The sequence below is a fragment of the Osmerus eperlanus genome, chromosome 4 (genome assembly GCF_963692335.1).
Source record: "Osmerus eperlanus chromosome 4, fOsmEpe2.1, whole genome shotgun sequence".
Lineage (NCBI taxonomy): Eukaryota > Metazoa > Chordata > Actinopteri > Osmeriformes > Osmeridae > Osmerus > Osmerus eperlanus.
Window position 1 is genome coordinate 13,629,179 of NC_085021.1, and position 25,944 is coordinate 13,655,122.

Genomic DNA, 25,944 nt, shown 5'->3' on the forward strand with positions numbered 1-25,944 from the left:
GTAAGTTTACATGAACAAGGAATTTACTGAAATAAATCTTACAGAAAATGAAATGCTAGGCAACAAATTCTATGCAAAATAAAATATATCTGTATCAAACCTACTTTAGTTTACAGTTAAGTAAATAGAACTTAATTATATTGTTTTGATATATGTTACCAGAACCTATTGACACCTTAATTTGTCCGTGAATGTTATTTAGATCTGTTGTAACAAAGACTGATCTTCGGTCCCACAGAATGAAAACTGTGGCACTGCCTAAATAGCTCTTCAGTTTTCCCAACTTATTTTACTTCAATTCCCAAGGAATGTGTTGAGTTGTTAACACCAAATGAACATGCAATCAATTTCATGCACCCAAAAATTCAAAGAGACACTAAATTCAATTCATCAAGCCACAACTTTATTTCCATCTTGGGTATAAATTGTACAAACAAGTGTAGATTAAATCAGCAACCTTTCATAAACCCCTTCTCCTCCCATGTGCTCTCACATCGTCAATTCCTGTGAAAACAAAAACAAATGTAAATTTTTGTACAAGCTAAAGCTTTTTGACTTTAAAAAAGGTTTCTCTTCTCAGGACAGAAAGGTTGGCTTCATTGGACTCAGAAGAACGAAAGTCACTGTATCAATCATCATAGAAGAGAGCATAATTCAATATAGTCTGAACTGAACTGATCATTTGAATTTAGACTGACTCACAGATGATGTGTGTAACACAGACTATATTGAAATATATATATATATATATATATATACACATTTTTATATAAAAACATAACCTTACCATAATAGCATTGACAATGTCGTTGTTGTTGTTTTTCAGGGCACGTACAGCCTTTGCCCGCGACACATTGGCTTGTGACATCACGAGTTCAATGTCCTTCACCTCAACCCCAGTCTCGTCAACCTATTCAGAAGAGCACAGTTCAAATACAGAACGTGGATTTATGAGATTTGATTGATTCCAATTTGTTTAGGAAAGTGGAATATATGACGAGAACAGTATATACCATCAAGAGTTAACAAGATATGAAGACACAGTTAAGAGATTTCACCCCCCCGTCCCCGTCTCTAACCTCCTCCTCTTCGCTCTCCTCCTGTACAGTGGGCGTCTGTGTGTTTTCTTGGATGTTTGACACTGCTTCTCCTTGTACCTTGAACTTCTCTGCAGCAGCTAGCTGGGCTTGCTGAGACAGATCTTCAATCTAAGGCACAAAGAACAGGATAATGAGTGATACCAAATAATTAATTTGACATAAAAAGCAACTGGACAGACTGTCAAAAAAACAGCAAGAAATAGAAAGTCTCATCTTCAAATGTAATGCCAAAGAAGAAAAAAAAAAAATCTGTTTGTTATTGACCAGACTGACACATTAAACATAATTCAGGCGATTCAGGTGGCTGAGCGGTGAGGGAATCGGGCTAGTAATCCGAAGGATGCCAGTTCGATTCCCGGCCGTGCCAACTGACGTTGTGTCCTTGGGCAAGGCACTTCAACCTACTTGCCTCGGGGGAATGTCCCTGTACTTACTGTAAGTCGCTCTGGATAAGAGCGTCTGCTAAATGACTAAATGTAATTCAGACCGCTGAATGTTCACTGTTGGCATCTTACCTTAGCCTCACCAAAGACAATATAGGTGTCTGATGCAGGACTCTTGTACACGTCTGGTTTGGTGATGACGAACAGGATGTTCTTTGACTTGCGAATGGTAACCCTGGTGACTCCCGTTACCTGCCTTAGACCCAATTTAGACATGGCCTGAAAGGGGGGATGGGAAAAAATAATAATTATGCAAGTCATGTTAATGGGTTAAAAGCAAGAAAAGGACCCTCCAAAATCTGTTTGATTTTAAAGAGAACTTTATATGGGCTTGAAATGTTTTTTGTATTACTTGGTAGCACTGGTGCTCCTAAATTTAAAAGTTAGGAGCACCAGCAAAAATGTAGGAGCACCAAACACACATTTCTATATCGCCTTTGCAGCACTTAAAATTTTGAGCACGAGTTTTGTACAGAAATTAAAACAGGTTGCACCATAGGGCTGAACGATTAATTGCATTTGCGATTAATATCGCGATGGGTTTGCAGACGAAGGATCAACTTTGCACGCTACACTGTACCTTGACCTGTACGATCATGGCCTCAGGCTCGACAGAACAGACTACAGTCAATTTGCCAATTTTGCCTTAAAAAAAAAAGATGCTGCGCAGTGTCAAGTATTGTGCAAAACCTTCCTGGCTAATGTTGCTACCTCACGGGGCAACACCACCAACCTAATTCGGCCCTAAAAAAACACCACAAGCCATGTACTATGCATAGCTAAAATTCTGAACACCAGTGTTTCAAATAAGCCAAATAACACCCGACAGGATCACTGATCGAAATGTTTCAAAGCCTAACTCAATGTAGCTTACTACAAAATTACTCAAGCAGTAAGCGTTCATCACCAAATATGTGATACACATACAGTAGGATCACTATAGCTGACGGTGCCATACTGTTTCTGTTAGGCTACTGACGGGATCAGAAATGTTCACAGTGTCTCTTTTTCTTTTAAGATTTAACCTTTAGATGCATGAGTTCTAAATATTTCCGACTGTCTCCACAGCGCAAGTTATTTTTCCGAAACGCTAGCTTGCTTGTTTTAGTTAAGCAAGTGCAACTAATGCTTACGTTTCTAGTTTAGTTTTGATTTACCAAATTATTTTCGATGAGGTAGGCTACATGTTGTGCGGTATGTTGTCCTTAGTTTTTCTGAACTTCGTGTGTTACGTTGCTGACTGGAGATCAGTAGGCTAGTATATATCTATATTAATAATACATCATAATAATCGCATAATAAATCGCAATTGCAAATTAATCACGATTATCTTATTTTCCGAAATCGTTCAGCCCTATTGCACCATAACGATTATTTGCACTTGCACAAATGCTCCCAAATGTATTTTGAGGTCACACAGATAACATTTTGGGAGCATATGCGACAAAATGGTTCAAGCCCTGTTAATTACTGCTACGCTTATGATCAGCATAGCATTGTGCCTCCAAATTACAGCAGATGCAAGTAAGGAAATACATTTTAAGATGGGTAAGTAACTGAAAGGAATATCACTTGTTACCTTTCGTGCCTTCTTTTCACTACGACTCTGTTTGGCTTTGCTTACAGGTTCTTCATCGATCTCTGCAGCAGCAGCAAGCTGTAGAAAAGAAAATCATTAAAACTTCCACAATATAAAATAACCCATAGCATGCAGTCAAAGGTCAGGACCTGATCATTTTTATTGCTAAATACTTGTCAGGCATTTAGGGTGACAAATCACCTTAGACCCTTTCTCTTCTCAGGACAGAAAGATTGGCTTCAGTAGACTCAGAAGAACGAAAGTCACTGTGTTATTCATCATTGAAGAGTCAAGAGTCTTAACATTACCAGGTGATTCTCACATATCCAGCAAGTAAAAGCAGTATCAGCGAGTATTTGATCTCAGCCAGTATTTTTGCTTTACTTGAGCTGTCCCCTTCAGTTCTTACAATATCACAAATGTGTTTACCTGAGCCTGCTGCGTCTGTGTCTGTGCAGAGTCCTGTTCCTCCAGATCTGGTACTGATTCATCACTGTCCGATTCAGTGCCAGAACCTGTAGGCCCCCCCACAAAAACAGTAATGAGCCACAGCACATGTTGACAACTTCACATATCCTGAGGTAACCTATGAGACAAATTGTTATTTTAAGTTGACCAAGTATGTAAGAGGGCTGGATGAGGACAGAAATTTTGAATGTGCATAGTAATCGTTTTACTTGTCATCTGAGGCACTGAAACACGACGGTTATGTGGATGGGGTTAACAGAAGAACCTGCTATCCGTATAAAAATGAATGCATTAGCAGGCAAATGTAAGAAAATGAATGAAAATATTTTTTATCAACCCTTTAAAAACAGATAAAGAACCTCCCAATTAAAAATGTGTATTCATGTTTTAGGAAACAGATCTATTAACGTTTGCCATGTTCCACATTAAGCTCAATGCATTAAAACCTTAAAAGGAAAAACATATTAAATAGACAAAAGCAGCCTTTCTGTTCCTTGAACCTTTTTGGCAGTGGTAAATATAACAAAGACCTTGTGGTTCCATCCCAAATAGTATGAAATGGTCCTCAAATGTGGGAGCACTAATTTAACCAATAAATAGTCCAAAAACTAAGTCATCTTTGAAACAGGCCAGTTCTTAAGGTTAACAGTTGAAGCCGAGCTAATGGAGACAAATATATTCTACTTGTTTGTTTTCTAGAAAGCAAAAATGTTGGGAAACCACACGGGACACAGGACACAGAAAGAAGAAATACCCTTGTCATTCTTGATCCCTGGCTCCACCTTCATTGGAGTTTTAGCAGGGACTGTGACAGGTTTTGGGGCTGAAACGGGGGATGGTGGGGGTACAACAACCACTTCAATGGGTTTAGGGACCGCTGGAGTAGGCACTGCAACTGGTTCAGGGGCTGGTGCAGGAGCAGCAACTGGCTTATCAGCAGCAGGCTTAACAGGGGTAGGTTTAGGAACCGCTGGAGTAGGCACTGCAGCTGGTGCAGGAGCAGCAACTGGCTTCTCTGCAGCAGGCTTAACAGGGGTAGGTTTAGGAACCGCTGGAGTAGGCACTGCAGCTGGTTCAGGGGCTGGTGCAGGAGCAGCAACTGGCTTCTCTGCAGCAGGCTTAACAGGGGTAGGTTTAGGAACCGCTGGAGTAGGCACTGCAGCTGGTGCAGGAGCAGCAACTGGCTTCTCTGCAGCAGGCTTAACAGGGGTAGGTTTAGGAACCGCTGGAGTAGGCACTGCAGCTGGTGCAGGAGCAGCAACTGGCTTCTCTGCAGCAGGCTTAACAGGGGTAGGTTTAGGAACCGCTGGAGTAGGCACTGCAGCTGGTGCAGGAGCAGCAACTGGCTTCTCTGCAGCAGGCTTAACAGGGGTAGGTTTGAGAACCGCTGGAGTAAGCACTGCAGCTGGTTCAGGAGAGGCAACTGGCGCATCAGCAGTAGGCTTAACAGGGGTAGGTTTCGGAACCTCTGGGGCAGGTACCTTAACTGACTTGTCAGCAGCACCCTCAGCAGGGGGAGGAGGGGTAGGTACAGCTGCCTGTTCAAAAGCTGGTACAACAGCAGGCTCAATAACAGGCTCAACTGAGGCAGGTTTAGGGGGAGCTGGTTGTGCAGCTGGCTGGTTAATCACCTCAACTGCTGACGGTTTAGAAGGAGCTGTTACAAGCTTAGGGAACTCTACTACAGCAGGGGGTAGGAACACTGGCATTTTGACAGGCTCTGCAGGTGGAATAAGAGGAGGGAGGTCATCATCCAAGGCAGGTAAGGGTGCAGCCTGGGGGGCAGGTCTAATTGGAGCTGGGACAGGGGCCAAACATGCCTTCACCTCAACCTTCTCTGTAACCTCAATTGATTTTGGCTCTGGGCTGACTGCAGACACCTCAGGAGCAAGTTTAGGGGAACCTCTTGCAACTGCTTCGGCAAATGAGACAGGTGCAGCAGCAGCAGGCTTAGAAGTCACTTTGAAAGCCACAGGGGCTGCAACAGGCTTGGGCGGGATGGGTGTAGGGGCTGCAGGCTCAGCAGGGACAGAAACGAGGGCAGGTTCAAGCTCAACTGGGGTCATTTTGGCCTCAATAGGTTCAGTTTTGGGCTCAACAGGCTTGGCCTCTGCTGGTGGGATAGATTTACACTCAACAGGGTCAGCTACAACTGATTCTGGAACAGAAGCCTCAGCTGGGACTGGCAGATCACGAGAGGGTTTGAATGGCTCTCCTTTAACCTTTCCTTGTTTGCCAGCCTTTACAACCTTGGGGGCAGCACGATTGCTTGGGCTAGATGAAAAACCTCCGGGTGAGGAGGCTAAGGGAGATCGTGGAGTGGAGGATGAAGTGGACTTGGGGGAGGTGGGAGATGATGAGGAGGCAGACATCGAGGATCGTTTTCTTCTGCCAGGGACAGCCTTTGGGGTAGAAGAACCTGGTCCACCCTTTGCCTCTTTGCCTTTGGCCTTAGCTGGGCCAGCAGCAGCCTGAGCGGAGGCAGCCACACTTTCAGGGGTAGGAGGTGTGGCTGAACGAAACAAATGTTTTTATGAGTGCGGAATTTAGTGAAAGGTGGATCCATGCGTGTTAACATCTGAAGCACTTTTGCCTCGTCAGGATTAAGAAAAAGTGAAAACCACACCACACTCAAGTGTCCAAGCAAATCCATTAGAACCGTCAGTCAACTCGAAAAAACGTAATTCAAGCACAGTTCCACACACTTAATAATTTTGTGTTTCTCCAAAGTTAACAACCTATGGTCAAATTTGAGGACTCACTCGGTGCAAAGGGGGTAAACGTCAAAATGCATGGCAATCTGCATTGACATAGCGTGGCACCACTGATGTTTGAGACAGTTCATAGACCAGTGACCCTCTAAAAAGTAACTCTCAAACCTTAAATATTGCTTGTATACCGAGAGCACATACAAACCATTTCAAGCACAAAACCAAATAATCAACCTAACTTCAAGTAAACTTAGTATATAATGACAAGATGTCTAATTAAATCTATAAGTAGTAAACACATTGCAAGAGAGGTGTGCAGTTGAGAAATGTTGGATCAATCCCTTTCCTACAACTTCAGAAAACAAATACTCAACATGCACGTTACAGTATTGCCTACTCATTATACAAAATTGGATCATTGAATTGTTTCACAGAGATCTAAATACATTGATAAGGAAGACAGTGAGAAATGCAACAGTCATAGGACAATTATTACAAACTGGCAAAAAAGACGAGTTGATGGACGTGAGATATTTTTTAAACATTGAGTACATAACGGACTGGCCTGCTTCAAGAAATAACAAGACTAATACCGTATTCAAAAAGAGACCGCAAGTTTTAAACAAACCAAATTAAAAAAATATAGATTATGCTTAAAATAAGCATTTACCATTGATTCACCATACGAGTGTTGTTACCAGTTTAAGTACCAGTTGAAACGGAAGAAAAGGCCTTATTGTTGCAAGCATATGGAACCAAAGATCTGAAAGAGGAAGCTGGGTTGGAAATGGAAAAGCAGCTTAACTTTCCACACAAATGAACCCACCTGACAGGTGCCGGGTGGTGAGGGATGGGCCTGCACGATTAGACATCACCTTTGTCTGGATGGCTTCAGAGAGCAAAGTAATTGGCTCTTTCTCAAGACTTTCCTTTTGCGTGGTCCCCCCAGTCATATCAGCAGGCAGTGATTCCGGTTCAGTTGCAACAGTGTCTGATCTAACCACTTCAAAGCTTGGTTTGGCATCATCGGCTTCATTTGTAGACAGGCTAACCATCTTCAAGTCTTCGTTGAGAATTTCAACAGCAGGCTCAGAAGTGACCTCTGGGGCAACTCGTGCCATGCCATCCACTGTGTCAGCAATTTCTTCCACAATTGGCACTGGTTCTTGGACAGGAGCATCTTCGGCCACCACCACAGGGTCATGAATAGCAGGTTCTCCTGTAGCTAGTTCAGGTTCCTCTTGTACAACAGGCTCTCTGGCTGCATCTTGTTGGTCTTGAACAGCTGAATCCTCACTGAGGGCTGAGGGTTCTTGAACAGCTGCTTCTTCTTGGGCAGGTGTGGCAGCTTCAACTGGGTCAGTGGTCACTTGTGGTATAGAAGCTTCATCTAAAGGTAATGACACCTCAGCCTGCATAGTACCTTCAACCAGAGCTACACCGTTAAGCTGGCCTACGGGAACCTCTGAAGAAGCTACTTCTAGCACTGGTTGTATCTCAATCTCCATGGAGCCTTCTGCAGGCACTGGATTCTCCAAAGTGGCTGCCTTGGTCACTTCAGAAACAGCCATCTCAGGGGGAACAGAGGGACTCAACACCCCTGGAGCAGATAGGGTGGAAAGGAGGAGCAAGAGGAGGAGCAGCAGGGAGTGATGTAGTCATTGCGATGGTGTGTGTGTTGAGGGAAGGGGGAAGTTACTGTACAGAGGCAGGGCTACTGAATTGAACCCTTTAAGATATGGACATGGCACTATAGGCCTTCATAGAAGCTCAGGTCTAAAATTCTTAGTTAAAAACAAAAACATTTAGGTACATTAGGGTTGTGATTACCACATTTCAACTGAACCAATGTATGAGTGATGTTGTTCAGGGATGCAGACATCAGCTTTACAGTCACCATTTGAAAGAAAACCAAGAATAGGTGAGTGTTGTGTGCGCACACACGAAACTTGTGCCCATTTCCCAGATATCATGCAGTGTTTATGTCTATAAGATTGACAGTGGGAATATACAACTTTCAGACCCTAAGTGAGTAAAACCCTCTTGAAGGAAGGGTAGCATTCAATACTACAGACTAAATTTTAATTTAACATGAGCCAAAGTCTCTACCAAAGAAATAAACAAGTGTTAAAATACTGATGGCTACTTTAACATGGTCAATGAAAACAATGTGCATGAAATAAACAAAACCAAAATACATGTTTTACCATGATAATGATCAGTGCCACGCCTTTTTGACAAGATTGCTCATTAATTTAAATGTTTTCGTGCAGGGTTTGTTTCACTGCAATGTTCAGTCCTAGTGTGCAAGACTACAAATACCCGTGCATTACCCATGTGTGTTATACAACACAGTTGTCTGTGCAGTTACATTCAACAGGCTGTTGTGAGTTTGTTTGTGTAAACTGGGGTCCTGGTTAACCCTTTTTCTGAACAGTGGAAAGAATTCTTTACTTCCGAAGGACAAATTTTGTCCCTCATCCTATCCACCCACAATATAATAGGATTTGAGCAAAGTCAACTCCTTTTAAAATAAACCCAACACATTTCTCATACATACTCAAAACAGGAACCTGGGCAACACTGTCAGGTGACCCAAAGGAAATAAAAAAGGTTTGTCACCATTGGTATTCAATGATTTTCTAAGGTTATTCTAATAATGGAATGCGAAGCTATTCTAGATTGACAGCCACCATATGTAGGGCTGGACATAGACCTAGAATTTATCAATATATCCAGAGTAGTATTTTGAGTTCCAGGACCCCATTTACTTGGGTTGTTTAGTATCTTAACATGCAAGTGGGAAAAAACTTTTTATACATACCAGTTTCTACTTGAGGCTGCTGCATCTCCTGCTCGGTGACTGGAACTGTCTCTGTGGCTTCACCGGGCATTTTTGTCTGAAAGGAGATAAAGGAATAACAGTTACTTGGAAGTTGACCATCAATGTTAACTTGAACTTTTAATACGAGTCACGAACCAAGATCCCTTAAGACAGACCATATTAAATGAAATTGGTTCATAATCTTTTTTTATCCAGTCCAAATGGCAATATCCTTGTGCTGAAATTTCAGCATTCATTGAAAATGTCGACGTTAAAAGGGTATTAAGTATAGAGTACATGGCCCCGCCCCATTCTACTTGTTTAAACACATTTCTATAGCGATTGTATGGCAAAGTACTAGATACCATCTTGCTATCGGCTAACTCACCTTATTGTGCACATGCCTGCCTCAATTCACGTGCCCGACTAACCAAGAAGGCAGATTGCGGACTAACGTTGTCGTTAGTCTGTCTCAGTAGCCATTTTAGATAACAGGATTGGTGGCAGGACAGTGGATTATACAAGTTTTAAAAAGTATAATAATTCAGTTCAAACCCATCGAGGCAAGCGATTTAACTTGACTAAACAGCGAAAGCAGGCAGGCTCGCAACATATTGTACTGTAAATGCTTACAGGCTGCCCAGTCAAAGCTTGAAGCTACTGAACCAGGCAGGCTAGCAACTATTTTCAAACACAGGTAACGTGGATCTCTCATCAACGTACATAACTCCCATTTATCAACCAACATTGAGTTCTGTCAACACCCCACAAAAGTAGCATGCTCTTATGTCCTGAAGCCTGACGGTGCGCTGTCAATCTAGCCAGGATAGCTGACAAAGACAATTCCTTTCTTTTTACTCCAACTCTAGCTAGCCAGCTAATTAGAACTACACTGACAGCACAATCAGCACGAACTAATAACAAATGAAGTGTGCCCAGCCAGAACATTTCTCATGCACTCCAGGAGGCTGATAACTCAAGTCGGTTCTTGACCATTAATATCCATATTAACTCTACCCAAGTCGGCCCGAGTTTGCTAGCGCCATGTCCCCCCCATTTTGAACTAGCGATGAGGAACATTTACAGTAGGTATTTTATTGTAGAGCAAACAAAAAATTGTAATATTTACATAAATGTGAATGCATTTTTCTAACGAACCATTACATCTATGTTGTTGGAAGTTATATCATAGACAATTTGTAGGATGAAGTTAGATTACAAGCAGAGACACTCACCGAGTCAGGACACTATTTCCAAGATGGCTGTAAGAGGGATTTCTGACCTCTGTCTCGCGGTGATATCAGACTGGCTTTACTTCTGGTTCCGGGTTGTGTTTGAGCTTGTTAGAATTTAGGGGTTGCATCGTTTTCCACTAACAAAAATCAAGCACGTATGTGAATAATAAATGTTTCACTAGCCAGTAGCCAGAGTAGCCAGTATAGTTAAACTGTACGAAAATTACAAAGACATATAAAGGTATGAAAGTATTTTATTTAAGAAATGACAACCAAAATATGCACAGTAAAAAAAAAAAATGCAGAATGTATGTGCATGAGTAGCTGTAGGGTAAGTTATACCTTTAATATAAATGCAATGAGCATAATCAAATTGTGGACATTTAATTAGATCACACATACAACATCTGTAGACTTAAAAGTCCTTTTGCATATCTGTGAGAAAAAAGGAAAAAGTAATGTCATTAACTTGTTCACATCTTAATGAGATCGTTACAACAGGATTTTTAAAATGTATTTTACGTACCACTCTTTTTCAGAAGCTCGCCTTTCCGAGAGCGTACCATGCTTTCCACAAACTGATCAAACAGTTTCACATACTTTGCCAAGCTTGTACGTTTGTAGTCTATAGGAAATGAAAAATATATAATATAGCATTTTGTTGCCTAAAACAAATCATGGAAAATATGACTAAATATACATTGTTTAGTAACAATGCAACAATACACGTTGAAAAGCTTGAAAGGACAGATTAGGCTACATATATTATATAATCAAAGGTGGGGTTCTTGCTTGGTTACCTCTCAACTTCCGTCGCTCTCCTGCCTCTTTCTCATTCTCTTTCTCCTTGGCATCTTCTTCATCTTCCTCTGCTGTTCTGGGCTGATCAAGCTCCTCACAGATTAGACTGGAACAGCGAGGGTAATAACACCACTGATGAGTATGGCTCACATAGCATCAACCAGACTTGGGCAGAAGGGAAGCAGGACAAAGAAGTGACAAACTGACTGAAAACTTACCTGATAGTGGGCACATCAAAGGGATCAAACTCATTCAGTTCTCTCAGGTCAATAGGAACAGAGATTCGCCCTAATGGGGTGCAGAACATGTATGCAAAGAGTTACATGTTTGATAGAAAGGAATATAAAATGTTTTTTGTGTGTGTGTGTAACCATGCTTAGCTAGGAGAGCTGTCTCAACCTGTTTTGGGGTGGACACTGAAGGGGCTCTTTAGTAAGTGGTTGACTCCTTTACTGACATTAACATCAAGTCGTGGGTAGCAATACTGCAGCATAATCTCCATTTCAAAGTAGTGGCCTTTCTTAGTAGTTCCCTGGGTGAATAAAATATAAGTGGTCAGCCAACATGCCAAATATTGTGAGCTTTAACATGGCTTCGTTTTTACTGACACATCACTTACACGTTTTTGTTCGACTAGAATCTTGAGCCTGTCCCAGCGCTTCTCAGGATTTTTCTCACTCTGAAAGTACTGCAGCAACTCCTTCCTGATATGTTAAGTATGTGGTTAAGGACATGGACATTTTATTGTAACAAGGCCTTATAATAAAGCTGAGGGTGTGTGTCCTGGCAAGACTATTCAGAAGAAAAAGGATATCTTCAGGGACGAGTGTGAGCACTTTGTCAATAGTCTCCTTGATGCCCATTATGTCCTGGTCCTTTAGAGCATACTGAGGGAAGTACTGCGTCACCACTGTCAGGGCCTCTCTGGTAGGTACAGAGAATATTTTTGCGACAAATACAAAACTAAGCTCAAGCTCCATGGTTTATTAAGGTGCAAGAAAACTTTGCATGTCTTACTTGATGAAAGGATGAATTGGGTCTGTCAGCACCACTTTCCTTGCTGTCTCTTCCCCACCCTTTAAAAAGCAAATTATTTTTCATAAGAAAATATTTCCCACCAGCATTTTATTATCAGAAATCACTCTTTCAATATTTCTTATTGGGTGCGAAGGCTTTTTACTCAGTGTGTTAATTTGATGAGTGAGGAACAAGAGACATGTTGTATTAATATGTCACATTACCTTCACAAGGCTGAGGTACTCTGCAACAGCAGAGCGTGCTGCCACAGAGAGCTTTCTGGCTGCCTCGTCACACACCCAACAATGCACCCCTCGTCTGCCAGAGTAAACCCACAGGCAGTGCTGGAAACCAAAGTCGTCTGGAATAGAATAGTATTGCCATTTTCCATTAGTCAACCTGCAACAGGACCTATTCCCTATCTACAAACTTTAGTTTTCCTAATTCACCTCGAAGGGCCCTGTCCAGGATACGGATGGCAATAGTCATCAGAGTCCAGCATTTTGGGCAGATGTCTGCAGCACTGAAAACAGCAGAACAAAACATTGGGCAACACCTCTGCATCCGGATAAGCTTAACAAAGGGTTTCTTTAGGATTTTTTTGTGTGGCTGTAGTTTAGATACCTGCAGCAGCTTCTGACATCATCGTAGTCTGTCATATCAATATCAAACACCAACTCCTTCTCCAGAGCCTGGAAGGTTCCAGACTTTACTGTGTTGTGCTGATTGGGCTGTAAGTGACAAAGAAATAACCTGCAATTATGGAAAATAAAGCAAGACAGACAAAACAATCACTGATAACCCCCAGGCCTCTACTCCATTCTCTTCTCTTTAGAAACTTTTTCAGCATTGACACATGATCAACAGTAGCATAATCACCATAACCAATGATAGAGAAAAAAAACAGTGTCTAACAATAACAAAGTCTCACTCTGTGACTGTAGACAGCCCCGATGTCAATCTTGAAGGGGTTGATCTTCTGCATCTCTTTCTCCAACTCGTGCTGACTACTAAAAGACTGGTATCGAACGTAAATGTCATCCTTCAGGGTGAAGCTAAACTCTCGGTTCTGGAAGTAGTTCTTTGTCACTGTGAGAAGCAGGGCACAAATAACAACATTCGACTTTACTGATGACAGCTAAGTGATTTGAGTTCCAAAATAGTAGCAAGAAGGTTAAATAGCTAATGATTTCAAAGTTAAATCTTTTGATGCGGCATCTTTAATCTAAACAAAAACAACTGAAAGCCATTTTCTATTATTATTGTGATGGTGATAGTTAAATACTAGCTAACATCAATTGTTGCCTTAGCTTGCTATCCAACCAGCTCACCTCCTCCATAGTTCAACCACCGGTAGTATTGATAATATGGGAAAAGTCGCCTGTAATACAAAGGCAATAGATCTGGCAGCGATGCTGGGTCGTAATCTGAGGACAGCATTGCTAGAAATGTATATATATGAAAACCTATTAAAGTTGTTCTGGCTGGTTTGACACAAAACTACCACACCGCGGAGTGAACGCGCCAAAATCTGGAAATAGGCCTTTCGTTTTGTAAAGTACAACAATCCCGGTAGGCGGATTCGTTAGCTTTGACTGACTGATCTAGTTCAAAACGCTTAACTCCGTCCATCTGGCGTATAATGTGTTATAAAACGATTGTGGTATTAACCGGAAAACCAAAAAGTTGTTGTGAACATGTATTCATGGGATATGTAGTTTTGTTATTCATCACTGCACCATCGCTACATTTCCCCATGTCATTATATGTAGACAGTGATCACTCTTCATATAGGCCTACTGTATCTTACCCCATCGCAAGAAGATAACATTTATAATAAAGTGTTATATGTAGCCTGTCCATGTGCAGAGTTTATTGTTTATTGCTGCCAGTTTGCACCTTCACTTTGAAACCACTGGAGGGCGATATAACTGTAATTTGTTGTTGTGGAGCACTCAATGAATATCAATGAGATGCCTCTCTGTACACACCACCTCCTTCACGACCACTGCACTGCAGTTTCTCCAGAGGAATCAGCGAAGATGTGCCCCTGTTAGCAGACTGACTCATGCCTTTGAGGGGCACTTCAGAATTCAACCAGCAGCATAATGTGTTTAAAGAAAAATCCAGGATGTGTGGCCTCCTTTGCTTCTGTAGTGTGCCTATAGTCTCAGGCTCACCTGACTGAAGTGATGCTGCTGTTAATTGAGAGCAGAGAAATTGAGTGGACACTCACAAATACTTGTTCCACTTTCCACTGTGTGGTGAGAGCTCTCCATAATGGTGAGGGTGCTTCTGTTAAGAATAATGTACCGGTAGTATTTTTATTTATTTTTCTGTTAGAACACCAGTAATTCACTTTAAGACCCTTATGAGTCTCATTGCAACACATTTCTGGTGGTGAAGAGGAAGGGGCAGAAGGGAAGGTTGGCTACCCTAATATGTCATGTTGAGGTCTATAGTAGGTAAGAATCAATGTTTGGTAAACTTACAGTAGGGTGGAATTTAATGACATCTGCTACATCCTTGAGGCTACACTCAAGGCTACACTGTCCCATCTGTTAACACTCTCTGTTTTGACTGTTGTCCTCTTACTTTCCTCGTAATTATAAGGTGCCAAAATAAAAAGTCAAGTTTCATTTACACTATGAAAACTAAGCTAATGTAAATTATGTGATGTGGGACCTTCCTTCAGACTGATGACACAGAACTACATAGCCAAATACTGGTGTGTGTGACTCCATTGTTTGGAAAACTTCCTGCCTCAGCCTTGGCACTGGTGTAGGAGGAAAGCTTCCTTCCTCCTTTGAAATGCGAAAATTTCATTTTTTTATGACCGAGTAACCCAATTCAACAGCAACAACAACCCACCACTGAAAAGCAGCATTTCTCTGGGCAAATTTAATATTATGTACTTAAAACGTAAGCCTTCCGGCCATGGGTATCAGAGTAATTGATTCAACTATATGGAACACCCACATATAAAGTCAATAGTCTGATTATGTATTGCATTGATTTATTAAGCGCTAAACAATTACCTTTGCAAGTTCAGTGGCTTTCTATGACCTACATTTGAAACCTTTGTCTTCTGTGTGGATTTGAAAATCTGCCAGTGGATAAAAACACCAACTAAGTATACTTGTTTCTTGAACAAGTCACAACAGTCTATCAAACTGGGTCAGGAAAGTTTCAACCAAGCTATAGAGGGATATCAAATTGTGGGCACTTGAAATACATGTTGTCCATCTTAATGCTAAGAAACTACATATTTGGTTTAAGAATTTCAACATGTTTTAATTGCACCTTCAACAATCTGATATGTTCCAAGGCAATTCATAGCATAAATATTCCCTATGACATTTTTGATGATTGCACTTGTGCCTAGAAAATACTTTAATCATTGCCTAATTTACATAATGTAACTCTCTCACCCGCATGTATCTTGAATTATGCAAATTCCATTGCTGTAAGGCATACAGAATGAGATTTATTTTTCTGGTTGTTAGTTGTGCCTACACTACTGCACGACTGATGGAATAGAATGTTCTTGTGTTGCAGTGGATGTTTTTAGGAGCTGGTGCACAGTGTTTTTGATAATGACATGAATACATTTGGAATTGATCTTGTTATCGCCAATTACAAAATATTATGGCCCCATAATGTAATTACTAAATATACAACATTTATGCATATGTGTGGGACAAACATAGGCCTAGACACTTACTATATGCACACTTGCTCATGTACCCACACCCACACATGCAGAGACAGAGGTTAAATGACAGTACATCAGTAGATAAGTAGGCTAACGCAGTAGGTGATAATGTCACAGCTGTGTTTGAAGCCCTGCTAGTCTGTTGCGCAATACTAGATTGAGGTCACAAAGCTGTAGGTGGCCACAAAATGTGCTGACCTGTATGACTGGTTAAAGCATTTACACTAGGTGCCGTCATGTATTTTGAAAGGTCAGTGCATGTACGGAAGTTGGGAAGTGTTGTACCTCAGCAGAAAATAACTGTTACCCGTACAGTAAGCTTTAAAAAAGGATTGTCAGGGCAAGGTGAAATTTATAATGATGAAAATATGTCCTAATGTACTATACATAAGCATAAAGGTCCACCAAACTAACCAAAAGAACACAGACAATAACACACATGATGGCAGGACAGACCCTTTGCATGTTAGGGGAGGGGGTACACATTATATCAGGCAAAAAAACGGCCTGATATAATGTGTATCCCCTCTGTAACGCATATGGTAGACAGGTGAACAAAGTGGTTAATTGAAAAGCCATATTAAACTAAATTAAATTCAAACAATTCACGTTAGAGGGCAGGGAGGGACGGGTTAGCAAAGACGCAGCAGTTAAACTCCGCTTCTCTGAGTGCACGCGGTCAGGGGATACAAATCCTGGCGGGGATAAGTGCCTTGGCACGACACCGGAACAACCTAAATCTATTACTAAATGTTATCACATACAGTAGCCTAATCGTTGTTAACTGAAGCTGCTACTATTTTCGAGAAAAGGTACACCTGAGTTCAGGCCTCTAAAGTGCTGTGCAGTGTGCAGAAAGAAGGTGTAGACCTTGGGCAATCAAGGCAGACGCTCATTGGTTGAGAGTGCAATATAAAGATTCTGGTCTCCAGCCCTCTCAAGCTTCTGGTTGGCAGATGCATATGAGAACAGCATCATTCTGAGCGCACGGACCGAGGACTTACAGTTGCAGGTTTCCTTTGCTTGTCAATTCGTCTAGTTTTATTCCGTAGGCTATTTTGAATTTCACAATGAAGGAGAGGAGACTTACCCAGCCTTTTGTGGCGAGATGTAAACTTGTGTTAGTTGGAGACGTTCAATGCGGAAAAACGGCAATGTTGCAAGTCTTGGCCAAGGACTGCTATCCAGAGGTAGGCTGTGACCCATACACCTGACACAATACAAAAGAAAATATATCGCAAGCTACGTTACTAGCTGTTTCCTTTTGACCAGGAAAATAACAATTTTTTGTTAAAATGCACCGATTTAAACTCGAAGCTGGATATTAATGTTAAATTTAAAATAATCTGAAAACCTGTAGCCTTCTTGGTAATGCACTCCTTTTTCTCTTCAGACCTATGTTCCAACAGTGTTTGAAAATTACACAGCCTGTCTTGAGCTTGAGGACCAGCGCGTGGAGCTTAGTCTTTGGGACACCTCAGGTGAGATGGCAGACTAAAGGTTTGCCGTTGGAAGAGACAGCTCTTAATGGAGTGCCCCCCGAAGCCCATCGAATTTCTACCTCCATATGTTTCCGTGTTGTGTCGTTTGTTCTAACATTCAAGTTCTGAAGTTAGTACGCCAACGGCATGTTCTGCACGGTATCTGCCCACAGTGGAACCTTAGTTGGTAAACAAATGAGCCCAGGCCATTGTGTGTGTTTATTTCCTATCACACATTTCTAAACCCTGTTATTGTAGGAGTTTATAAATGTTGGATTGTTGGATTGCAATCTCTTAATCCCTAATTCCTTAATTGTTTTCAAGCATATATCTTTGCTATGTTGTCTAGCTCTGTATGCTTAGATGTAGGAGTACCCAATTATCTCAGATAAAAGTAACAACTGTGTCTGCATCTCCTTTTCATTTATTGTACCCCCTCCTTATATTGCATTCCTGTTTGGAATACATAATATTGTACACACACAAGCACATACACCAGCTGTCATGTTACATGAATCATGTGAACTGTTGATGGGTCCATTATGAATTCAGAGAAATCTAGCTGCTAGTAGTTGCTAGTTGTTGGTAACCACTGACATAATTTTACATTAAATAACGTAATCAATGGGATCAACATCAGAGGGGACTGTTAGAGTTTTACTTGGCTAGAACTCTGTAATTGGATTCAGTTCAATTTTGCCAGTTGGTCTGCTGGGGGGGTGGGGTGGGGATGGGGGCTCAGACAGAGAGCTGGAGAGAGTGTGTTTAGTGTGTGATGTGCATGGGGTAGATAAGCCTCTGATCGAGCAAAATATATTCATTACCTCCCCTATGGCCCTGTGATGTGGTTTGGCTAAAAAGCCTTATGTAACTGGAAGCACTGCAGGGTAGGTTTGTCTACAAAACACACTGGCCATTCTAGAGATGGACTTACATAAGGATCTCATGAAGCATAATTTTTTTGCAGGGCTTGATTTTTGCAGCTCATGTTTACAAGTATTAAGGAATAAAACACAACTAACTGATTACAATACACGTTTCTTTGAACTTTGTAAGTTATCAATGACCTCAATTGTCAGGAGGTTACCAGTCTATACTGGCATGTAAACCATTCCCATTTCATCATCATCATCATTCCCTTTTCATCATCCTACAAGCATTCCTCCAGCTGTCCCTATCTTTTAAAGCTTTTTATCTGGCTCTTTGACATCTTGGAAGACGTCTTAGAATTCTATCCTTCATGGCCGTAATCTTTCCCATGCTCCAGGGAGATTGAGAGGATCCCTTAGGGTCAAGGTGTTGTTGCGCTGCAGTGTTGTGTAACACATAGATATCTCTCTCTTTATTTCTCTCTCTCTCTCTCTGTACTGATAATCTTATCTCATCATCTGACAGGAATGAACCTTATATATAGAATGTATTTTGTGTATCCTTTCCATCTTTCATAAACAGACAGTTTATTTGACACTGGATCTTAGAAGCTCAACATGACCCGTCTCCTCACTGCTATTTATCTCTTTTAGGATGGAAAATGCCTTTAGCAGATTTTGATACTCAGGCAAGTAGGGTCAGCCTCTTGGCTTGATTTGTGAAGGTGATTGTATGTCAACAGATGTGAGTGGGAGGTATTAGGTAGGTGTTGCTGCATCCTTTCCTTTCTACAGATCTATCTCTCTATTTCCAGCATTGCATCACTCTGGGGCAGCCTGTGTCCATGTGGACAATACTTAGGAAAAAAAGCACATTTCTACAGTGTTGTTGAAAAAATAAAAACAAGAATAAAAACAAGAACCATTGTAGATGCAGATTAGGCTGGGAACATCATGTTTGGGCCTTGTGAGTTTGTCTTATCTACGTGTCCTAGCTAGATCCTCTTTCTGCTGTCTCAGAGGATGAGGAAATTAGTGTTATCAATAGACCGGGTTGAACAATAACTGCTAGTTGAACAAGAAAATATGCTTGCTTTGTCATTTAACACAATGGTATCCAAATATAGGGTATTTTACACTGACAGCATTTTGTGATAACATCCCAAAGGAAATAGTTCTTGATAGATTATATCCTTGTTTATTTTGTATTTAATGAGTTTCTGGGTGCCTTTTGGACTGGAGAGACAGGAATAGGAAATTAAATTGTGTTATTTTGGTGAGAGCTGAAGTTGTGTGGAGGGGAGTACAATAGATGACAGACATCCTGCCTGTGCCTCTTTTTAGCGCATGACTCTTCCTGTGAAACAGGTCAAGTCAAGCGAACAGTATATGTGACTGATTGTATTGCAAACACTAACATAACTTTAGCTTTTTCTTTAAAAATATTTGCAGAGTGTAAAATAAAGATGTAGTTTATTTATAATTGATTGATGTGTATCACCAAAGAACCACAAAAAAAGTGTTGTGACTTGTAATACAAACATCTTCTTTCTTTATCGGATTTCATAAGTGATTTATTTCCAAAGCAAGATATCAGGATACATTGTGATTGGGGTAATTATTGTGTAGTTTTACTCAGTATTTGTATTTGTGTGTGGTTTAATATGATTTATTGGAAGAACTCTGAGGAGGAAAGTATGTGGTTTACAGTAATGAAACGGTTTACTGTGAGGGTCCTATGGTAAGGAATAGGTAGGATATGCCTTGTGTATGCAGAAAATTGTGGCGCAGGGGGTTATAATAGAATGTTGGAATTAGGCATTTCCTACCAAGGCTGTTGCCGTAGTTACCACAGGGGGTAGTGGGTGGCGGCCTGTGTGGGGGACAGACTACTGCAAAGGCACAAACCACACACACATGCACACATGCACACAGACACACTCCCACAGAAACACAAAGATAGATAGCGGAAAAAGCCTCCTCCTGTTAAAGTCCAACCGTAGACTACAGCAACCAAGCATCTATCCACCTGCACCCCTGCAGTTATCATGCCCCCGAAATGTCTCTCCAAAACACCATCCCTCAACCTGTACTTATCATTGCTGTGCAATATGTCTACAAAAGGTAGAACTTCAGTTAATTTATTATTCTGTTGAGACTGATGCTAGTCTCTGTGTCACCCCTCCAGGCTCTCCATATTATGACAATGTGCGACCCCTCTGCTACAGTGACTCAGACGCGGTTCTTCTATGTTTTGACATCAGCAGACCGGACACAGTGGACAGTGCACTGAAGAAGGTACAGGTGTTTTCATTATGAGTTATGAGCAAAATCGTTTTTTTCTTGGGTTATTGTGCCCAGTGACAGTACTATGACAGTTGTGTGTGCTTTTCATTTCAGTGGAAGACAGAGATCCTTGATTTCTGCCCCAGCACACGCATCCTCCTGATTGGCTGTAAGACAGACCTGCGCACAGACGTATGCACGCTGATGGAGCTGTCCAATCAGAAGCAGACTCCCATCTCCCATGAGCAGGTTATTGTCTGTCTGTTACGACCCCAAATATAGTCTAGGGCTATGTAGAGGAACATAACATAATCCACCAGTTGACACTGTGGAGAACGGGTAGTGGTATACACAAACACACACATAAGATAGCAATGTTCTCGCCTCTCTAAATTACCAACTGTCTGTGGAGGGGATCCCTCACTGAATTGCTACTCCCAATGCTTCTTTTTCTCTGAGCTTTCCGGAGAGTTTTTTCTTGTCTCCCTACAGAGTTTTAGGTTAGTGTACTGGCTGTGAACCAGCCTAGTGTCACTATACAATGTCCAAACCTACATGATGAAAATGTAAGCCCATGAGCATTTTACCTGCCTATTCGGCCTCCCCTGGGCTAACTACAGGGACGTCGGACAATGGGGAGAAAAGGCAAACACAATCGCTAACCAACAGAGTACAAGGAACATAATGCAGGGGAGTGCCCACATGAACTGTAGTGATATGCAGGTTTAATGTAGATGGTCCCACCACAAACAGGCCGCATAAAGGGACGTGACATATTTTTCTTTGACTTTGTCTGTCCCTGCCCCACTTACTGTGTGCTCTTTGTCAACCTGATTGCAGGGTTCATCCATGGCTAAGCAGTTGGGAGCGGAGGCCTACCTGGAGTGTTCAGCTTTCACCTCAGAGAAGAGCATCAACAGTGTGTTCCGCACAGCAGCCTTGGCCTGCCTCAACAAGCTGCAGCCCTCATCCAAACCTAGTCCCACCCGACGCCTCTCCAAGAGGCTCCTCCACCTGCCCAGCAAGTCTGAGTTGCTCTCCTCCACCTTCAACAAGGATAAGGCCAAAAGCTGCTCCATCATGTGAATAAGATGGCTGCTGGGTAGAGGCATTCCATTGGTTGGTTCAGTTGACTGGAGGGTACGGGATGCTTGGAGATGAGGGGATTTGGGTGAAAAAAAGAGGACAACATTTTCTCCAGACCCCTCTCTCCTCCACATCCTGCCTACCCTCGCTGACGACCCCCATGTGGTCATCTCTTTACTGTAGCTTCACACTGCCACATGATCCTCACCCCACCCACGTTCCAACATACATATTAGTAAACCTGAGTGTGATCGATACTCAGTTTCTCTGCCCTTTCAACTCCAAAGGTGGTTGTAAACACTGCATTTGATTACATTACGTTGATGAGACCTTTTCAGAATGCAGTGGTGTGTGCTTTCTCCTATCCATCTCCATCTTAGTGTTAATATAAAAACGTGATACCTGCTGAAAAGGCTCAGATGGACACCTACAGTCATGTGGTACAGAAGACTGAAAAAGAGGGGCCTGTAGAGTAAGTCCTTAGACTCCATAACCTCAGTAGTACTACATCCAAAAAGTTACCTTTGTAAAGGACAGTGGGGTATGGGGGAGGGATATGGCAAGCACTGTCTTCAGTAGAAGCTGTGGGAAGGATGAAGCACAACCAGGACTGAAGCAGTACAATGTGACTCCTCACTCACATGGGCCACCAACAGTCTCGGGAGGGCATGCTGTGACAGATAAGACGGAGAGCCATATAAAGGATGCGGGTATTTGTTTTTGTCACCCTTCCTCCCCTTTTATGAGTTGCCATCCATCTCAGTTCTAATGGCCTCTCTTCTGTATCCCCGTTATTACCTCAGGTATTGATTGAGGTTCTAGAATGTGCTGTTCATTATTATTTCTCTCGTGATGCAGTAAATGCTGCTCTTTGGACAGCGGCATTACCTGTTCTCTTGAGGAAATATATTAAGAAATCTTGATTTCACATCAGCCCTTTCATGTCCATCTGTTTACTCTGAAATGCCAAAAGCAGAAAGACCCCTGGCTAATGTAAGATTTGGATCATTTCTCTTTCTAAAATCTTCTGACTTGTGGTTACATAAACCTTGAGCTTTTATCTGTAACATCGAAAGAGTCAAGTAACCATGATGCCTAAACAAGCTGAATCGTGCCTGGGATCAGCTAAATCTAGGTCCTCCTCCTGTGGCAAGGGTGACAGCCCATCTGGGGTTCGTCATTCCAATAGTCTGGCTAGTTGCCTTGAAAAAAGAAGGTGTCTCTTTCAACTGAGTGTTCTTGTGGGTGTCTGGATCATGATACGGGAGGTGGGTTTTAATACAAATGAACAAACAGGCTGGTCCTGTATGGAGAAAGTTGTTTTAACATTTTCTTCTCACTTATTATTTGTGATTGGTGATTATTTCTGTTTTCAGAAATACCCTTCTTAAAACTATTTGTTGTTATCTTTGTTGAGGTCCTTATTGAATTTTCTGAAGTAATATGGTTTTAGGGGCTGCCAACAGCTGACTAATTGAGAATGGGTGATTTGTAGGTTTGCACAGAGGCTCAGAGTTCCTCGCCATACAGAACACTGGAATTTAATGTGTTGCCTAGCAACACCATGAGCAGGGCAAGAGCTGAGTCCTGGTTACTGGGATGCCATGGTTCCTGTGTCTGAGAGAGAAGGATGGCTCTCCAGCAGGGAGCCTCACTTTTCATTTTGTAGCATCAGACAGGGGCCTTCTCTCACCATGCTGATGGCTGGACAGATAACAAACTGTAATCATCCCCAAACTGGTGGTGGCAGTTTTGGGCCTTTTGGAAACAACATAACCATTAGTAGGCTATAGTGCGTAGCATGACCTTACATCTGCCAGAGCTGTTAAGACAAAGTCAATTTGACTGAGAGATCATGTCACAAAGGAATCTCGTTTATTTTCTGTGGACAGACTTTCTATGGTTGTAGATATTTCTTTGTTGAGATGGTTGTTGAACTCCAAAGGATGTTATCAAAGGAAGCTGGTGTCAAGATGAGTGATAGACCTAATCAAGTCTCATCGGATGTGTCGCCAGGTTGGTTTGAGAATGGAGTTAGCTTGTATTGTTGATGTTTAGGCACCTGGAATGACCAGTTAAACCATGAAATATTATTGTTCCCGGCGTGTTTTACAGTTTCCTATAGGTGTTCGCTTAATTTATTCAATACTGTATCACTCGTAATTTTATTTGATGTGCAGTAGGCTAAAGCCTTGCCCTAAACTATGTTGAAGACCTGTGCTTTTAACCATCCTTTTCATTTATTGTTAATTAATCTGAATAAAGATAATGTATCTGTTCTTCAGATACATTACTTTTCTGCCTTTTTATTCTTGGAGACTCACAACACGTGTCACAGATGCACATTCTGTAGTAAGGAGAACTCAGACACCGGCAGCCCACGAAAATATAAATTGATAAAATTGACAAAAGCATCAAACCACAACACAGCAATAACAGCACAAAAGCATTGTCATACACAAAACGTTTGCCAAAACGCAGAATTTCAAATCAAGTGTAATAATGCTTTTGTGTTGTCACTTAATGCTGAGGTTTTGTACATGTTCGTTTTTTCCAATTATCTTCTGTTAATGCTATTATGTCAAGGATTAATGTTATTGTGTTGTGAGCTTTTGTTTTCTTCGCTAATGTTGTTTTGAATAAAAACTAGAATTGATTGTCATGGCTGATAACATATTACAAATGTGCAGTCATGATTAATGCAATTGAAGACTATGCTGTAGGCCTAGTTGAATGCCTAAGTCTTAACATTTGGAAGAAAAAGCAGCATGAGCACAGGACAGAAAGTTATAATTATATGAATGATTCTTATAGTTTATTCTCTTTCAAAGGGAGCTCTTAAGCTTTAACCATAGCAATCTACATATGAATAACCACTAAAACAAGCAGTAAAGTGTTTCTGTATGAAATTGGATTCCAGATTGAAGATATGTAGAGTTACAGAGAAATGTTTGATAACTGGGCTGGTCACTGCTCATTGTTAGGTTTTCTGGAGGACTGATGTTGCTGTTATACATTCACCAAGAGACTGATGTAACAGCAGAATATTATGCAATGGTCAGGGTCACATAGTATTCCAAAAATCCTTACTGGCCCCCTTTATAGTGTTTCATTGTCAATAAACAGTCAAAAAACAGGTATAGCATTAAAATCAAATAATAATCAGATTAAGATTTTTGATTGCTGTCATGATGTCACAATAACAATATAGCAGTGAGGCATGAGCATAGTCCAGGGATGCAGTACTCTGCCTGCCTGCCTGCCTGCCTGTCTCTTTCTTTCTCTCTATCTATCTCTCTCTCTCTCACACATACACACACACCACACATTATTCCAATGGGTTATGCGTGAGGAGCAAGGCCGGGTATTTCAGTCATGTACCCTGTGGTTAGAGACCACAGCAGAAGCATCCAAACATCTTTGGATAGCTTTGACCAATGACTAGCTCTGTCTCTTTATCCTTCTGCATTTTACATCCATCATGCACCCCCCCTCCCCTATTTCTTCTATCTCAGTCTACACATTATGTCATCATAGTTTTACGTTTTATATTTTGATCTTTAACCATTTTTATCCCTATCTGTGTCTTACTGTCTGCATTTGGATGTATGTACAGTACTGATACAAGGTTAGGGTAGGTTTATGTTTGGGACTGCCAAGATTTCAGACAAAATAAATCTCATTTTACTTCACAGAAACACACACACAGATCCTCTACACTGGTACTTTCACAGCAATAGGGTACAATAAAGAGACTTCTTCAAGGGCAAATAAGAGCACGTGTCCAGAGCACATCTGGGTTGAGGTGGTGCCTGTGGGGTGCCTGATACAGACAGACAGCGAGCAGAAGACTAACAGAAGTGTGAACACTTACTTCCCTTACCACAACCTCTGTATCTCCTGTACACTTCAGCCTAAGAGTCCTCCTAGCAGAGCAGAGAAGAGCTCCTCTGGATAATTGGCTAATATGAATAGCAGGATCTAGGTTTTGGTGGTATGCTTGGGTTAATGCTGGCAGTGTCTGTCTGTTTTTCTCACTGTCTACCTGCCTGCCTATGTATGCCAGCAGAACTCACAAACATATGCCAGGAATCTGGAAAAGAAGGCAAACATCTGGCCAGGCCCAGTGAATCTATTAGCCATGACTGTCTGCTCCAGGACATACTTCTGCTGCATGGGTCTGGTGGTGTGATGTATGGTGTTTTTGGCACAGCTCTGGATGTACTCATCTGCCCTACACAGGAGTGGGATGTCATGGTACTGTTCATTATGTTTTAAACAAATACTTCCTTTGTTTTCACATCATGGATCTGACTGTGCTGTGCATAC

General features: G+C 41.6%; 3 protein-coding genes and 2 non-coding genes across 7 annotated transcripts; 1 reads left to right on the forward strand and 4 right to left on the reverse strand.

Moving 5' to 3' along the window:
• Positions 1-381: 381 nt before the first annotated feature.
• Positions 382-10,467, reverse strand: naca (nascent polypeptide associated complex subunit alpha). Of its 3 annotated transcripts, none has more exons than XM_062459284.1 (9): positions 10,361-10,467; positions 9,126-9,201; positions 4,345-6,102; positions 3,552-3,637; positions 3,123-3,200; positions 1,616-1,762; positions 1,080-1,208; positions 788-910; positions 382-504 (listed from the first exon to the last, which is right to left on the reverse strand). In XM_062459284.1, the coding sequence occupies exons 2-9, from the start codon at positions 9,193-9,195 to the stop codon at positions 490-492; spliced, it is 2,406 nt and encodes an 801-aa protein (XP_062315268.1). In that variant the 5' UTR covers positions 9,196-9,201; positions 10,361-10,467; the 3' UTR covers positions 382-489. The 3 variants fall into 3 exon arrangements, with proteins under 3 accessions (XP_062315268.1, XP_062315269.1, XP_062315270.1); XM_062459285.1 differs by lacking the exon at positions 4,345-6,102 and adding an exon at positions 7,128-7,901 and having other exon boundaries at positions 10,361-10,452; XM_062459286.1 differs by lacking the exon at positions 4,345-6,102 and having other exon boundaries at positions 10,361-10,434.
• On the reverse strand, positions 572-645 carry LOC134019695 (small nucleolar RNA SNORD59). The gene has a single exon (XR_009930116.1). It is a non-coding gene; the product is annotated as a small nucleolar RNA SNORD59 (small nucleolar RNA).
• Positions 3,337-3,410, reverse strand: LOC134019694 (small nucleolar RNA SNORD59). Its single transcript, XR_009930115.1, has one exon. It is a non-coding gene; the product is annotated as a small nucleolar RNA SNORD59 (small nucleolar RNA).
• Positions 10,468-10,596: 129 nt separating the features above from the next.
• On the reverse strand, positions 10,597-13,720 carry prim1 (DNA primase subunit 1). Its single transcript, XM_062458147.1, has 13 exons — positions 13,510-13,720; positions 13,110-13,267; positions 12,803-12,909; positions 12,628-12,701; positions 12,403-12,539; positions 12,179-12,237; positions 11,971-12,085; positions 11,781-11,867; positions 11,561-11,693; positions 11,380-11,449; positions 11,161-11,267; positions 10,887-10,985; positions 10,597-10,795 (listed from the first exon to the last, which is right to left on the reverse strand). The coding sequence occupies exons 1-13, from the start codon at positions 13,616-13,618 to the stop codon at positions 10,776-10,778; spliced, it is 1,275 nt and encodes a 424-aa protein (XP_062314131.1). The 5' UTR covers positions 13,619-13,720; the 3' UTR covers positions 10,597-10,775.
• Positions 13,721-16,852: 3,132 nt separating this feature from the next.
• LOC134018920 (rho-related GTP-binding protein Rho6) lies at positions 16,853-24,738 on the forward strand. Its single transcript, XM_062459287.1, has 5 exons — positions 16,853-17,083; positions 17,287-17,374; positions 20,432-20,541; positions 20,644-20,778; positions 21,370-24,738. Exons 1-5 carry the CDS (start codon positions 16,964-16,966, stop codon positions 21,613-21,615), a joined length of 699 nt encoding a protein of 232 aa, XP_062315271.1. The 5' UTR covers positions 16,853-16,963; the 3' UTR covers positions 21,616-24,738.
• Positions 24,739-25,944: the final 1,206 nt, after the last annotated feature.

Excerpts from the sequence above, each read along its gene's own strand:
- LOC134018920 (XM_062459287.1), top strand. The coding sequence starts at position 16,964 with ATGAAGGAGAGGAGACTTACCCAGCCTTTTGTGGCGAGATGTAAACTT. Across the intron at positions 17,375-20,431 it reads TAGTCTTTGGGACACCTCAG|GCTCTCCATATTATGACAAT; the intron begins GTGAGATGGCAG and ends TCACCCCTCCAG. Across the intron at positions 20,542-20,643 it reads TGGACAGTGCACTGAAGAAG|TGGAAGACAGAGATCCTTGA; the intron begins GTACAGGTGTTT and ends TTTTCATTTCAG.
- prim1 (XM_062458147.1), bottom strand. The coding sequence starts at position 13,618 with ATGCTGTCCTCAGATTACGACCCAGCATCGCTGCCAGATCTATTGCCT. Across the intron at positions 12,238-12,402 it reads AGTACCTCAGCCTTGTGAAG|GGTGGGGAAGAGACAGCAAG; the intron begins GTAATGTGACAT and ends TGCTTTTTAAAG. Across the intron at positions 10,796-10,886 it reads CGAGCTTCTGAAAAAGAGTG|ATATGCAAAAGGACTTTTAA; the intron begins GTACGTAAAATA and ends TTTTTCTCACAG.
- naca (XM_062459284.1), bottom strand. The coding sequence starts at position 9,195 with ATGCCCGGTGAAGCCACAGAGACAGTTCCAGTCACCGAGCAGGAGATG. Across the intron at positions 3,201-3,551 it reads CACAGACGCAGCAGGCTCAG|CTTGCTGCTGCTGCAGAGAT; the intron begins GTAAACACATTT and ends TCTTTTCTACAG. Across the intron at positions 911-1,079 it reads AGGAGAGCGAAGAGGAGGAG|GTTGACGAGACTGGGGTTGA; the intron begins GTTAGAGACGGG and ends TCTTCTGAATAG.